At 31.9% G+C, this 11,981-nt stretch overlaps 1 protein-coding gene across 2 annotated transcripts; it reads left to right on the top strand.

The window, feature by feature from the left end:
* Positions 1 to 372: 372 nt before the first annotated feature.
* Positions 373 to 2,942, top strand: LOC120083746 (non-specific lipid transfer protein GPI-anchored 8-like). 2 transcript variants are annotated; one of them, XM_039039602.1, is made up of 4 exons: positions 373 to 844; positions 985 to 1,050; positions 2,066 to 2,181; positions 2,835 to 2,942. In XM_039039602.1, the coding sequence occupies exons 1-3, from the start codon at positions 496 to 498 to the stop codon at positions 2,179 to 2,181; spliced, it is 531 nt and encodes a 176-aa protein (XP_038895530.1). In that variant the 5' UTR covers positions 373 to 495; the 3' UTR covers positions 2,835 to 2,942. The 2 variants fall into 2 exon arrangements, with proteins under 2 accessions (XP_038895530.1, XP_038895529.1); XM_039039601.1 differs by lacking the exon at positions 2,835 to 2,942 and having other exon boundaries at positions 2,066 to 2,323.
* Positions 2,943 to 11,981: the final 9,039 nt, after the last annotated feature.

The following is an 11,981-nucleotide window of genomic DNA, read 5'->3' as shown; positions in this document are numbered from 1 at the left end:
TTTTGAATGTTTAATTCTTAAAACTTGCTTCCTTCAAGTTCTTGAATGTCATGGGTTTGGGGCTAGCTAGGAGCAATTTCCAATTATTATCTTTTATATTTAATTTCATTTGGCTGTTTTCAAAATTTTGAAAACAATTTGCTATTTTTTCATAATAAACTTTGAAATTTGTCATTTGTCTGGACAACCCAAAAAGAAATTACCGGGGCTTATTGACAATATCGGGGAACTCAAGGGACTAGACATAAAATCCAAAATACTGAATTACTGAAATGACCTGAAAACAGTAACCGCCGCGCTAAACGGTTGAGGCAATGGCAAGAAAGAAGGCGTGTTCTGAATCTGAACCACCCTATAAATAACCACTCATTACTATCAAACCCTAATAATTATCCCTAATTTCCGCTCTAACATATAACGAAGGATTTCACAATCGGAATCCTTCATTTTCATCTCCTCAATCGAAGAATTTAGGTCTTCACAGTACCGGAAACAATGGCATCGCGGAGATTCTTCGCGTTCCTCCTCTTGATTTCTTCTCGGATTTTCTTCGGATTTTCTCAACATCTCGGCAACTTCTTCAAAGGAATGGACTCGGACTTAATTCCGCCGTGTATGCAGAAGATTCTTCCATGTCAACCGTTCATCAAGTTGCCAGAAAATCCGTTGCCGGTGTGCTGTTTGCCGTTAAAGGAGATGCTGGCCGGCGATCTTCCGTGCCTCTGCTCTTTCTTTAACAATGCGGAAATGTTGAAGTCTCTGAATGTTACGCAGAGCCAAGCCTTGAAGCTTCCAAAGGCTTGCGGTGCCGCCGATGTTGATATTTCTGCCTGCAACCACCATGGTGAACTTCAATTTCTCCGCTGATTTTTTTAACTTCACCGAATTCCCTTTCCATTTTTATTATGCAATTAAAATAATTTGAGCCAGTATACGACGTCGTTTAAGTGACCTTCGTATTTTGTTTTTCCCCCAAATTTTTAGCCGGCCCGCCATCGACCGGTTCAACGGATGCACCTCCTTCTCCTCCAGCCCCTAAAACTTCCGATGGTAAATTTCTATGATCGTCTTTTTATATAATTATTTTATGACTATGTTAGTGCCAAAAATCTGACAATGAATTGTGTGTTTTATTGGATAATTTGTGCACAATTTTGAGTGTTTTGTTGCTGAATTTTGTATTAATCATTAATTATATTTTGGTGTATTTTAGTTGAATTTTGTGTAAATTATTAGTTACCTGTGAGGAAATTAAAATTTTTATTTAAAATTTATTGAGTGTCAATTTCATATAATTTTAAGGTTTTAATTGATTCATTATGGTTCTACTTTTATGTTCTTTTCTCCGTCCAATCTTAACATTTTATTGAGTGTTTTGATTGTTGGAATTGAAGTTTAAATCAAAATCGGGCTTGTTTTACTACTATTATTATTAAACTAAAAGTTTTAGTATCTCAACTTTGCAATGTGTGGAATGGATTTAACTTTGTGCCTAATGTTTTTCCAAATTTAGGTTGGCTAGAATAGATAGGATTGTTTGGATTGACTTTCTTATTATTTATAAATATTTTTTTTACTTATAAATATTTATTTAAATATTTAGAAAATAAATTTAAACACACTTTAAATAGTTGATTGATCTATTATATATTTTTATAGTTTAAAAATTTGTTAATTTTGAGACATATTATATAGAGATGTCCAAATAATCTGTGGGTCAAAGTCCTATAGAAAATGGAGGAAGGAGTGGAAAATTTTTTCTCCATTTACAATTCGGGATCGGGGCCAGGGAATTATGGAAACCCCCTCCCGCCCGTGTCCCCCTTTATTATATATATTTATTTGTTGTTCCTCTAAATATTAAGATAGGATATTCTAGTTGTTAAATTTTAATTTTTACAAATTATGAAAATTTAACATTTTAATTATATATTTTGAAATTGTACTATTTTATTGAAATAAAAAATTGATAGAAAAAAATGAAGGTGGGAAATTTTTTTATTTTTTCATTTTTTTTCTTCGTGTTTGTTTGTTAATTAATTACAATGTTGTAAATTGAATTCAGGTTCTTCTCCCAGCAAACCAGACAGCTCAAGCAGGAGTAACAATCCAACTTATGGCATTGACTATGGCTTTGCGGCTGCTTCCTCATTTGTGGCTTTGTTGCTTTCAGCATTATAGGTTTTCCTTTTGATTTTAATTTAGTTAGTCTTTCTTTATTTCTAATTAGAGCTTACTTTTTGTTAAGTCCGTTCTAATTTCCTAAGAGAAAATTTCATTTTGTTACACATGACTTGATTTTTATTACTTCCTCCTTTGTTTATATGAGTATCCTTTTAGCCACATGCAAATCATGTATTTCTAGAAATTAAGTTTGAGATCATATAATACACTGCAATCAAAAGTTGTATTTGAAAAACTAATAATAAATAATTATTATTATAATTATAAAATAAAATTGTTTTAAAGATTAAAATTGTTGAAAATATTTTTAAATATAATAAAACGTTATCGTAGACATTTATTGGTTTTTAAAAATTATGCTTATAATATTATTCGTTTATTCATTTTCATGTTTTGTTTACATTAATTTTAGAATTTAAAGTCAAATTTTGAAAGATAAAAAAAATATTCAGAATTTTATTTTTATTTTTGAAAATTATCTACTAATTTAAATGTTTATATAAAAAAATTATTAAAACTATGAGATGGTAAGAAAATAAATACAAATTTTAAAAAAATAGAAATCAAATTATTGCGGCCTAAATAAAATAATTATCGAAGTTGGAGTTCTTTTGGCATCCCCATTGTTACCATTCTTCTTCACTTGGCAGTTTCTGTCTTCCAATTCCAACATTGCCGCTTGCCGTCGCCGCCACACAGTCTCTCTCTCTCTCGCGTTTTCTCTTCTCTTTTCTTCTCTTTTTTGAATGTTGATGTATGCAAAGACCAATGGATGGATTTGTAGTAAATTTGAATAAGTTTCATACATAGAACTTGAAAATCATAGTTTCATACATAGAACTTGAAAATCATCTGATTTTCAATCCCTAATTAAACGCAAAATTTGACTCCTCCAACATCGATACTTTATTTAGCAATGGTCGATTTTTTACCTTTTTACCTTAGCAGTAAATGAATAGAATTCCTCCGACAAGGAACAGATCTTTTATTTTTTAGAAAGGGAAGAGAATTACTGAGAATTCTTGAATGAGAGAAATGAGAGTGATGTCTTAATTGGTATTCCCCTCTGCAAGTTTTTTCTATACGTGAGAGATGTGGAGGAGGAGAGTTATAACTATTATTAATTAATTAATTAATTAATTAGTATATATTAAATGGGACTTGAGGTATATATATTAAATTAATGAAAATAATATTAATAATAAAAGGAGCTCGCTTCTTCTAATGCCTAATAACTCCTTTATTAATAATATTATTTTCATTAATTTAATATATATACATCAAGTCTCATTTAATATATATATATATAATATATATATATATTAAATTAATAATATTAATTAATTAACAATTAAATATCATTTATTTAATTTCATTTGAATTAGGATCAGATAAATCATATTGGATCATAAGAAACACATGGGGAGATGGCGGCCAAGCGAAAAAATTAAACATAATTTTGTTGATACTCATAGACGCCAAAACTATTGTTACTATAACAATTATAAATTTTGATACTCAAGAACAAATATGAATTTGGATAAGATAAACGTCTTAATAATCTTTTTTTTCTAATAGTTGCCCTCTCCTCATCTTTCACCTCACGAATATTTTTTTTTTTATCAATATATTTGACAATCGGTTTCAAACCTCTCATGAGAAATTGAAGGTTGTTGTTCTTAGATACTCTAATCATTTAAACTTTTATATTTCACATTTATCAAACCCATAAAATGAAAATAATAGCTAAATTGTATAACTTCAGGTGTAAAATCTAATTTTATCTATTTTTTTTAATCAAAATTTCAAACTTTGGAGTGATTTTATCTAATGCAACACTAGATTGTTGTTGAATGTATGAATATAAATGACCAACATTTTTTATAAGCCATTGTCTATCAATTCTAAACTATGAAAGTGAAAAGGAAATATAACAGTGCTAATAAATTATAATATTAAAAAGAGAAAATTCAGCTTAAAATGGTTGGTTCTTTACTAAGAATGCGTTTGAAATACATTTTCAAGTATTTAATTTAAAAATTAAGTTATTTTGGAAGAAATTGGAAATGTTTCACAATCACTCAAAATATATTTTCAAGTGTATTTAAATCATTTTTATAAAAAAAATATTTAAATAAGAATGAGTTTTTTTTAAAAAAAACATTTTTTTCTGATTAAGATGTTTGGTTATGTATGGAAAAGTATAAATTAATAAAAATTAATTTCAATAATTAATTTTTGTTTGCTAATTTATTTTTATTACATTAAGTTATTAAATCAATTTTAAGCCATTAAAATATAATTAGATTTACTCGTCCACCCTCTAGTTTAATATATTTATTATAAATTAGATTTTTTTATATTGCACATCTATATTATCAGTTTTTATTAAAGATATTGATAATTAATTTAAATATATATTTTCTTTCTTTTTTTCTATAGTTTTGATAATTGAAGAGTGTTCGCACGAGGTTTCCGAAGAAACTTAATTCTTGGAATTTGAACTTTTGTATTTATATTGATTTCAATATAGCAAGTACAATATTTAATATATAATTCTTTGATGCGTTCAAAATAAAATTTAATATCTAAACTAGTGATCTTCTTGGATGATCGGCCTTTGGACTTGTTGACATTCTTAGATTATCGACTTTTGGGCTTGCTGACTTCTTGAATAATCAGCCTTTAGGCTTGATGATCGACCTTTGAGCTTGTTAATCTTCTTGGATGATCGACCTTTTGGCTTGATGATCTTTTTGGATGATCGACTTTTGGGCTTGTTGATCTTCTTGGATGATCATCCTTTAGATTTGATGATCTTCTTGGATGACCGGTCTTTGGACTTGTTGATCTTCTTGGATGATCAACTTTTGAGCTTATGATCTTCTTGGAAGATCAGTGTTCGCACGAGACTTCTGGAGAAACTTGTTTCGTGGAGTTGAACTTGGGTTGGTGTTGGTGTTGATGTTCATTTAATGCAATATGGTTCGATCTCTAGTATTTGTTTCTCTGATTCTCTCTCGGTTCAATGCGTACGTTTGATGTATAGAAGCGGAACATGTGATGTTCTTGAGCTTAGACTCTTGGAAGAATGCTTATATATTCAATAGACTTCAGTCTTCAAGTGTCTCTAAGTCCTCGAGTGTAGAGTTGCTGACCCCACAAATGAGGAGAGCTCCTTTATTTAAAAGTTCTTTGATGGGTCTCGTGGGCTTAGGCTTGGTTGGTTTATGGGTCTGGTCATTGGGTTCGATGAGTTGGATTTGGGCCTGATTTGATATTTGGGTCAAATTCAGCCCATTTTTTGGTTTAGTTGGATTTTAACTCAAATAATAATATCAATTTGGGTCAAATTAATTTTATCTAATTCAACGGTTATGAAGAAACCACGTGGCGTCATTGGAATTTGTCTTCAACCTTAATTTGGGACACACGTCAATCCCTAATTGGTCCCAAATTTGATGATTAGAAATTTTATCATTAATTTAGTAAATGGCGTGAAATTTGTGATTAATCCAAAAGTTCTCATTCAACAAAGAGTTAATTAGTTAATTGTTTAATGTCAATTATAAGCCTTATATTACAAAAGAAGTTGACATAAACTAATTGATGTTAAATCATCAAACAATATTTTTAATTTTTAAAAAATAACTATAATTATAGATTAAAACTAAGAGTACAAGTATACAAGATTGTTTAATTGAAAAAAATAACTTATTTTATCATCAGTTATGTAACTAATATTTTTTAAAAGAATAATTAATAATTTTAATAAATAATTTATGATGTTAATATATAATACCAATAAAAAGAGATTTAAGCAAATATAATTAAGATTATTCATATTTTTTAAAAAGATTATAGTTTTTCATATTAATTCATAATAATAGAATAAATTATTATATTAGCATTATTATTAAAATTTAACTATATATGTTAATTATGAATTTAATTTGTTTATATTTATAAAAATTAAATAAATTAACCAAATGTTAATAAAGAAGAAAAATAAATAAAATGAAAAGATAAAAAGTAAGAGAGGGAGAAAAATCATTGAAATGGAAAAAATCCACCTATTTAGGTGGTTATGAAAAACCTCAATTGATAGAAATATGAAATGATTTAGAATAAGATATTCTCATTTCCAAGATTGAAAACTTGTACCAAATGGTGAAAAATATCATTTCTCATCCTCTGTTCTTATTTCCACAAATCAAACGGGTTAATAAGAATAATTTACGATTTGCGAATCTATCTTTTTAGAGGTTTTTTTAACTGAAAATCCTATATTTAGCTCATGATTTAGATGTATGTTTTTTATTTGGACAAAAAAAATTTAATTTTTTTTTTTTTTTTGTTATCTCAAATATGTTGAGACCTACTCTATAATCAGTTAAATATCGTGTGATAACTGAAGTAATTGAAATGGGCGATACTATATGAATTTCAATCGCTTACGTCAATTTCACCTACCCAACAACATATTGACAATAAAAAATATAAAAAAGATATATTGCATAGTTAAGTATTATCTAACAGGGTATGCAAAATATTGAAGTAAAGGCGAATATATGTGTTGAAGGATAAATTTTGAATCAATCACAAATTGTCACGTCATTCACTAAATTAATGGTAAAATTACAAATAATTGAATTTTTGGACCAATTAGAAATTGACATGTGTCTGCAGATTGAAGTTGAAGACATAAATTGGTGAATTTCGATGATGCTACATATTTTCATCACAAGCATTGGATTGAGTAAAATTAATTTGACCCAATTTAATATTATAATTTGAGATAAAGTCCAGTTGAGCCCAAAAATGGACTTAATTTGGCCAAAGTGTCAACCAAGTTCAAGTCCAACTAATTGGGTACAATGGCCAGGCGTATGGATCAATCAAGTCCAAATCCAATTAATTGAACCCAAGGGTCAAGCCCATGGATCAACCAAGTCCATGCCTACGAAGTCCACTAGGAAGCTCTATAAATAGAGGAGCTCTCTTCATTTGTGGAGGTAAACTAATTATACATTCCAGAGAGCCTAGAGAGAATTCTCCTAACAATCAGAAGACTCTGAAGTTGCACATTCCTTAAAGACACAAGTCTCCTAAAGATACAAAGACTCTTCCAAGACTTCGATTTGAACATTACACACTCCGCTTCTTCAAATACGCATTCAACCAAGAGAGGATCATAGGATCAAGTACTAGAGATCGAACCACATTGCATCAAATCAATATCAACTTAAGTTCAACTCCACGAAACAAGTTTCTCTGAAAATCTCGTACAAACAAATTGGCACGTCCAGTGGGACATTTCTAACTCTCATCTCTCTATCTTCATTTAAATTAAAAAAAAAAAATCAACAAATGGCACCAAAGAAAGTCACATCCAAAGTTACCGTCGCAAGCGACGCTTACACGGGACATGTCACCCAGAACCATTCAAAAAAGATCATGTAGGAATAAGAACAAGGTTTTGTCCTCACAAAGGAAAGTTGGGAACAACTGACGGAATCTCCTAAAAGTAGGAGCTTCATCAGAGAAAATTCCTTGTTCGACAACTATGCTCCTGCTTTTAATCAATCAAAGAAAGAATCATACTTTGATGTAGTGTATATCATGATGGCTGACTTAACGACTGAGTCAGTCATGACAGAGATGAAGAGGAAGATAAATCTCTTAATGAAAGCTATTGAGGAGTGAGACCATGAAATCACTATCTTAAGAGATTAAATATAAGCTCAAGAAACTGTTGAGATGATTCAAACTTCAACTGCCAAAAGCCAATGACAAAGGAATGATTGTTTTGCAGGAAAACCAGCCGCAACAATCCACCTCTGTCGCCTCCCTATCAGTTCAATAGTTGCAGGATATGATTACAAACTCCATAAGGGCTCAGTATGGAGGATCATTGCAATATTCTTTTGTGTACTCCAAATCATACACCAAGAGAATCAACAACCTGAGAATAGTAGCAGGGTACCAACCTCCAAAGTTCCAAGTCGTACATCAAGAGAATCAATTAAATAACTATATTAAATCATATTTAATATGAAGTTAATTAACATATAAATAAACATATTTATATGTATACATATTTTTATGAATCCAATTCATATAAATTTAATATTTGAATCTTATTCAAATATATCTCTCTTACATAATTTGGATTATAGATCATATCTATAATTAACTATTATATATTAATCTCATTGATATAAAATTTCCTCATTTGATTTGAACAGTTTAAACCATTCCTCATTACATTCTTTAGAGAGCTAACAATGGACCTTAGGACCTACAAATTAGAAGCTCCAATGATATGAGATTAATTGATTAAACTTATTTAATCTAATTAATCAATATTCATTAACTACCAATCACTCCAATAATGATCGATAACTGCACTCTTCGCACTGTAGATATATTTCTGTGTCCATGGATATAACTAATCAAACAGAACGATGACCCTTCACAATGCTCATACAGTTGGGTCAAAATACTGTTTTACCCTTACAATTACATCTAACTCCTTAAGTACCACTAATTTCTCTGATGAACAAACAGTTTATAGTCCAACTATAAACTAACACCTCTCGGGCCAGTGAGAGGTTGAGACCTCATTGTTCAAGACCTGAAATCAACTATTAAAGGAGCAATTTATCTACTTTCCCAAGGAATGGAAAGAAGTAAATTTCATCTTGTGTAGTTGTATTCCCAGCTCCCTAATCAGACAAATCTCCAAAATGGTTGGCATGTTGAGTCGGCTATCATGGCCACTCTCACCATATAGATCAAAGGACTGGCATCATAAACAGGGGTTCATAACTCACTCAAGATTAAGGTCAAGTCTCCTATGGACATCTTAGTGAAATATTAGTTTCTTTAAGTAACAGTGTTATAAAGAAAAAGTAATTATTTCGTGGTCCGGTCTATGTATAAACTCCTTTATACAGGATACTCCCACTCACTTGTCTTTACATGAACAATATGGTTCATATAATTTGTGACACTTATATCTCATGTAACAATTACAAAGTGGGTCGTATTCGCAGTGTTACCAGGATAAGGCACCCAACCTTCATCCATTTACTGCAGACCTTTTAGGTTATTACTTGAACATGAACTACCTGTATGTCACCCACATACTATTTAAGTGATATCATATAACCAAATCTTAATTTATTGGATTGAATTAATGTTGTCTAAATGTCAAATAAAATATCTCTGATTTTATTAGATAAATAGTTTGTGTTAACAAAACTACAAACCATGAGATACACTAGATTTAGGACATCAATGCCAACATGTCTGCGTCTTATGATGAAAGAGAAAGTTTGATCCAATTTGGGACCTTCGATTCTATAGTTGTTCAGTTCCAATAAGAGAATTTTATGATAGGCTCCCAAAAGAAAGATGAGTCTGTTGAAGATAACGACAAAGGGTGGATCCTCGTGACTCTTCGAAAAAGAATACAACCAAATTCCATCCAAAAAGAGTCGTGTTCCTACCGAAGCTATAGAAGAAGAAACAAGACTCATAAAAAAAAGGAAAAAAGAAGGCACAGAAGCCTAAGTCTGCTAAGGAAGAAGACGGGGACTTTCCTCAACCTCGACAGCCGGTAACTTTGACAGAATTTCTCCCAAGAAACTTCTCAATAATCATTCAGAGGAAGTATCAGAAGTTATTACTGTTGGGATTGGTGTCCTAATTCTCCCAGAATCTTATTGTTTGTAATTATACACATTATTTTATGAATAAAATAAGTGGTATTTTATTCCGGCATTTATTCATATCCAATAAACAAAGCTCCATGGTTATCTTATGTAAACTTAAGCATGTATATATGATATACAAGTGGATCAGGCCTTAAGTGATAACCTAAATAAATCTGTATTATAAGAATTAAGGTGGGATACCTGATCCTAGTGACACTACAAATACGGCCCATTTTGTAGAGGTTTGTAAGTGTTGTAAACTACTACAGATGGTAGATCCTGACCATTCATGTGGAGACATGCGAGCAGGGGTGTTCTATACAAAGAGTTTGTATAAGATCGAACCACGAGATAACTAGACTCTGTATATTTCATAATATTGCGGTCGCATGCATTCAACGTATTAGAACTATTGATTTTTTTATTTTTGTGCAAAATATGCGTTAATGCAATGCAAAGATTGCGATCATAAGAATTCATTGGGCAAGCGCAACTTCACCGCAAGGCTTTGCGTTGATCGTGCTCGCAAACATTCGCCCGAGAAGGATCTCCGCAACTTGGTCAGCACAACATGGTGGGCGCATCTGGATGAAAGGCCAATTAAGAGCGATGGGACAGAAAGCTGATGACAGTCGAATCCAAATTAAGTTGACAGCCGATAACGATCACAAAGTACATTCAGCTTTATCGGTGATAATTATTCGGCGCGTCAATCAGGAATTAAAGTTGTCCCATCTATACAACTGAGAGAGAGAGGCTGCCTTTCACCATTGATGCTTTATAAATACCAAGTGCATTCTTCAGAAAATGGGTTCACCATTTTTACAATAAGTTGTTCAGTTCACACGTCTTGTTTGTAGTTTTCTTTCATTTTAAGGCGGACGCGAGGGAGGAAGTTGTACCGGTAGATTGTTCTGATAAGCTTGGGAGAGCGTCGGAAGCTCCAAAGACAGAGAGAGGGTCGACGACTGCGGAAGCGAGAATATCTTTATATCAGAATAGAGATTTCAGTGTAAAAAACCTCGGTCAGCAAGGAATTGCTACCAGACTCTCTACCTTAAACTTCCATCGGCATTTTGTACTCAACTCATTTATAAGAATGAAATTTCTTTCTCTATATCTGTTCACTCTCTGTGATTCACACATGAGTAGCTAAATCAGTTGAATGGGTTGAGAAGCATTTAGCTAGCACAACTAGGGAATCTTCATTCTTTGCAATTATCTTGTTTATGTATGTTTCATTCATCCATTAAGGATACTCGGGAGGGTAGTATAAGGACAGGATCTAGACTTGGGAAGGTCAGGTCAGAATCTAGGCTCAAAAGAGTCAAATTAGAACGCATAATACAAGAGATAGGCGCTTAGAAATGAGCACTATTTGTTATCAATGCATCGCATGCATTCTAGAGATAGGATACGATTGTATGCGGTCACCTTGCTTTCATGCATTTTGCATCATCGCATAGGACAAGAGTAGAGACTTAGGAATAAGCTCTATAGACACTTTGCATTCAACACATACGCTCTAGATTTAGGAGCATCGCATTTACATTGGAAAATGACTTGATGTGCATGGTAGTAACATGATCGCATAATCTGACGCATTCACGAGTAACGCTAGCTAAAGATCTTCTCAACCCGTTCATCGCATACTCATTGCATCTATCAACGTAACTGTCTTTTCTCAAATCCGCCGCATTTATTTATTTCTTTTTCATCAATGCAAACAACAAACCAAATACTTTATTTATTTACCCGGTTACCGTAAAGTTTTCATCAAAATTACTAATGCAATCTATTTTTACAAGTCCCTGTGTTCGACCCTGGACTTACCAGGAAACTCAGAGGAATTTACACTCGAATCCGCTGGGGAAACTTGAGTGCACAATGCAATTCCATCAACGCATATCATCCATATTTCCACTTCATAAATACGAGCATCAGTGACTCGGCCTCAATCCTGAGTTTTTGGGAACTCCTGCCTTTGAAGGTGGTCCTTTAATTAGTATGGGTGAGAGTGGCCAGATTGCCAACTCAACATGCCTACCTTTTTGGGGACTTATCTGATCTGGGAGC

The sequence above is a fragment of the Benincasa hispida genome, chromosome 8, assembly GCF_009727055.1.
Source record: "Benincasa hispida cultivar B227 chromosome 8, ASM972705v1, whole genome shotgun sequence".
NCBI classification, from domain to species: domain Eukaryota; kingdom Viridiplantae; phylum Streptophyta; class Magnoliopsida; order Cucurbitales; family Cucurbitaceae; genus Benincasa; species Benincasa hispida.
Note: the sequence above shows the minus strand (reverse complement) of the source record. Positions and strands in the feature narration are given on the sequence as shown.

Excerpts from the sequence above, each read along its gene's own strand:
- LOC120083746 (XM_039039602.1), top strand. The coding sequence starts at position 496 with ATGGCATCGCGGAGATTCTTCGCGTTCCTCCTCTTGATTTCTTCTCGG. Across the intron at positions 845-984 it reads TTCTGCCTGCAACCACCATG|CCGGCCCGCCATCGACCGGT; the intron begins GTGAACTTCAAT and ends CCAAATTTTTAG. Across the intron at positions 1,051-2,065 it reads AGCCCCTAAAACTTCCGATG|GTTCTTCTCCCAGCAAACCA; the intron begins GTAAATTTCTAT and ends AATTGAATTCAG.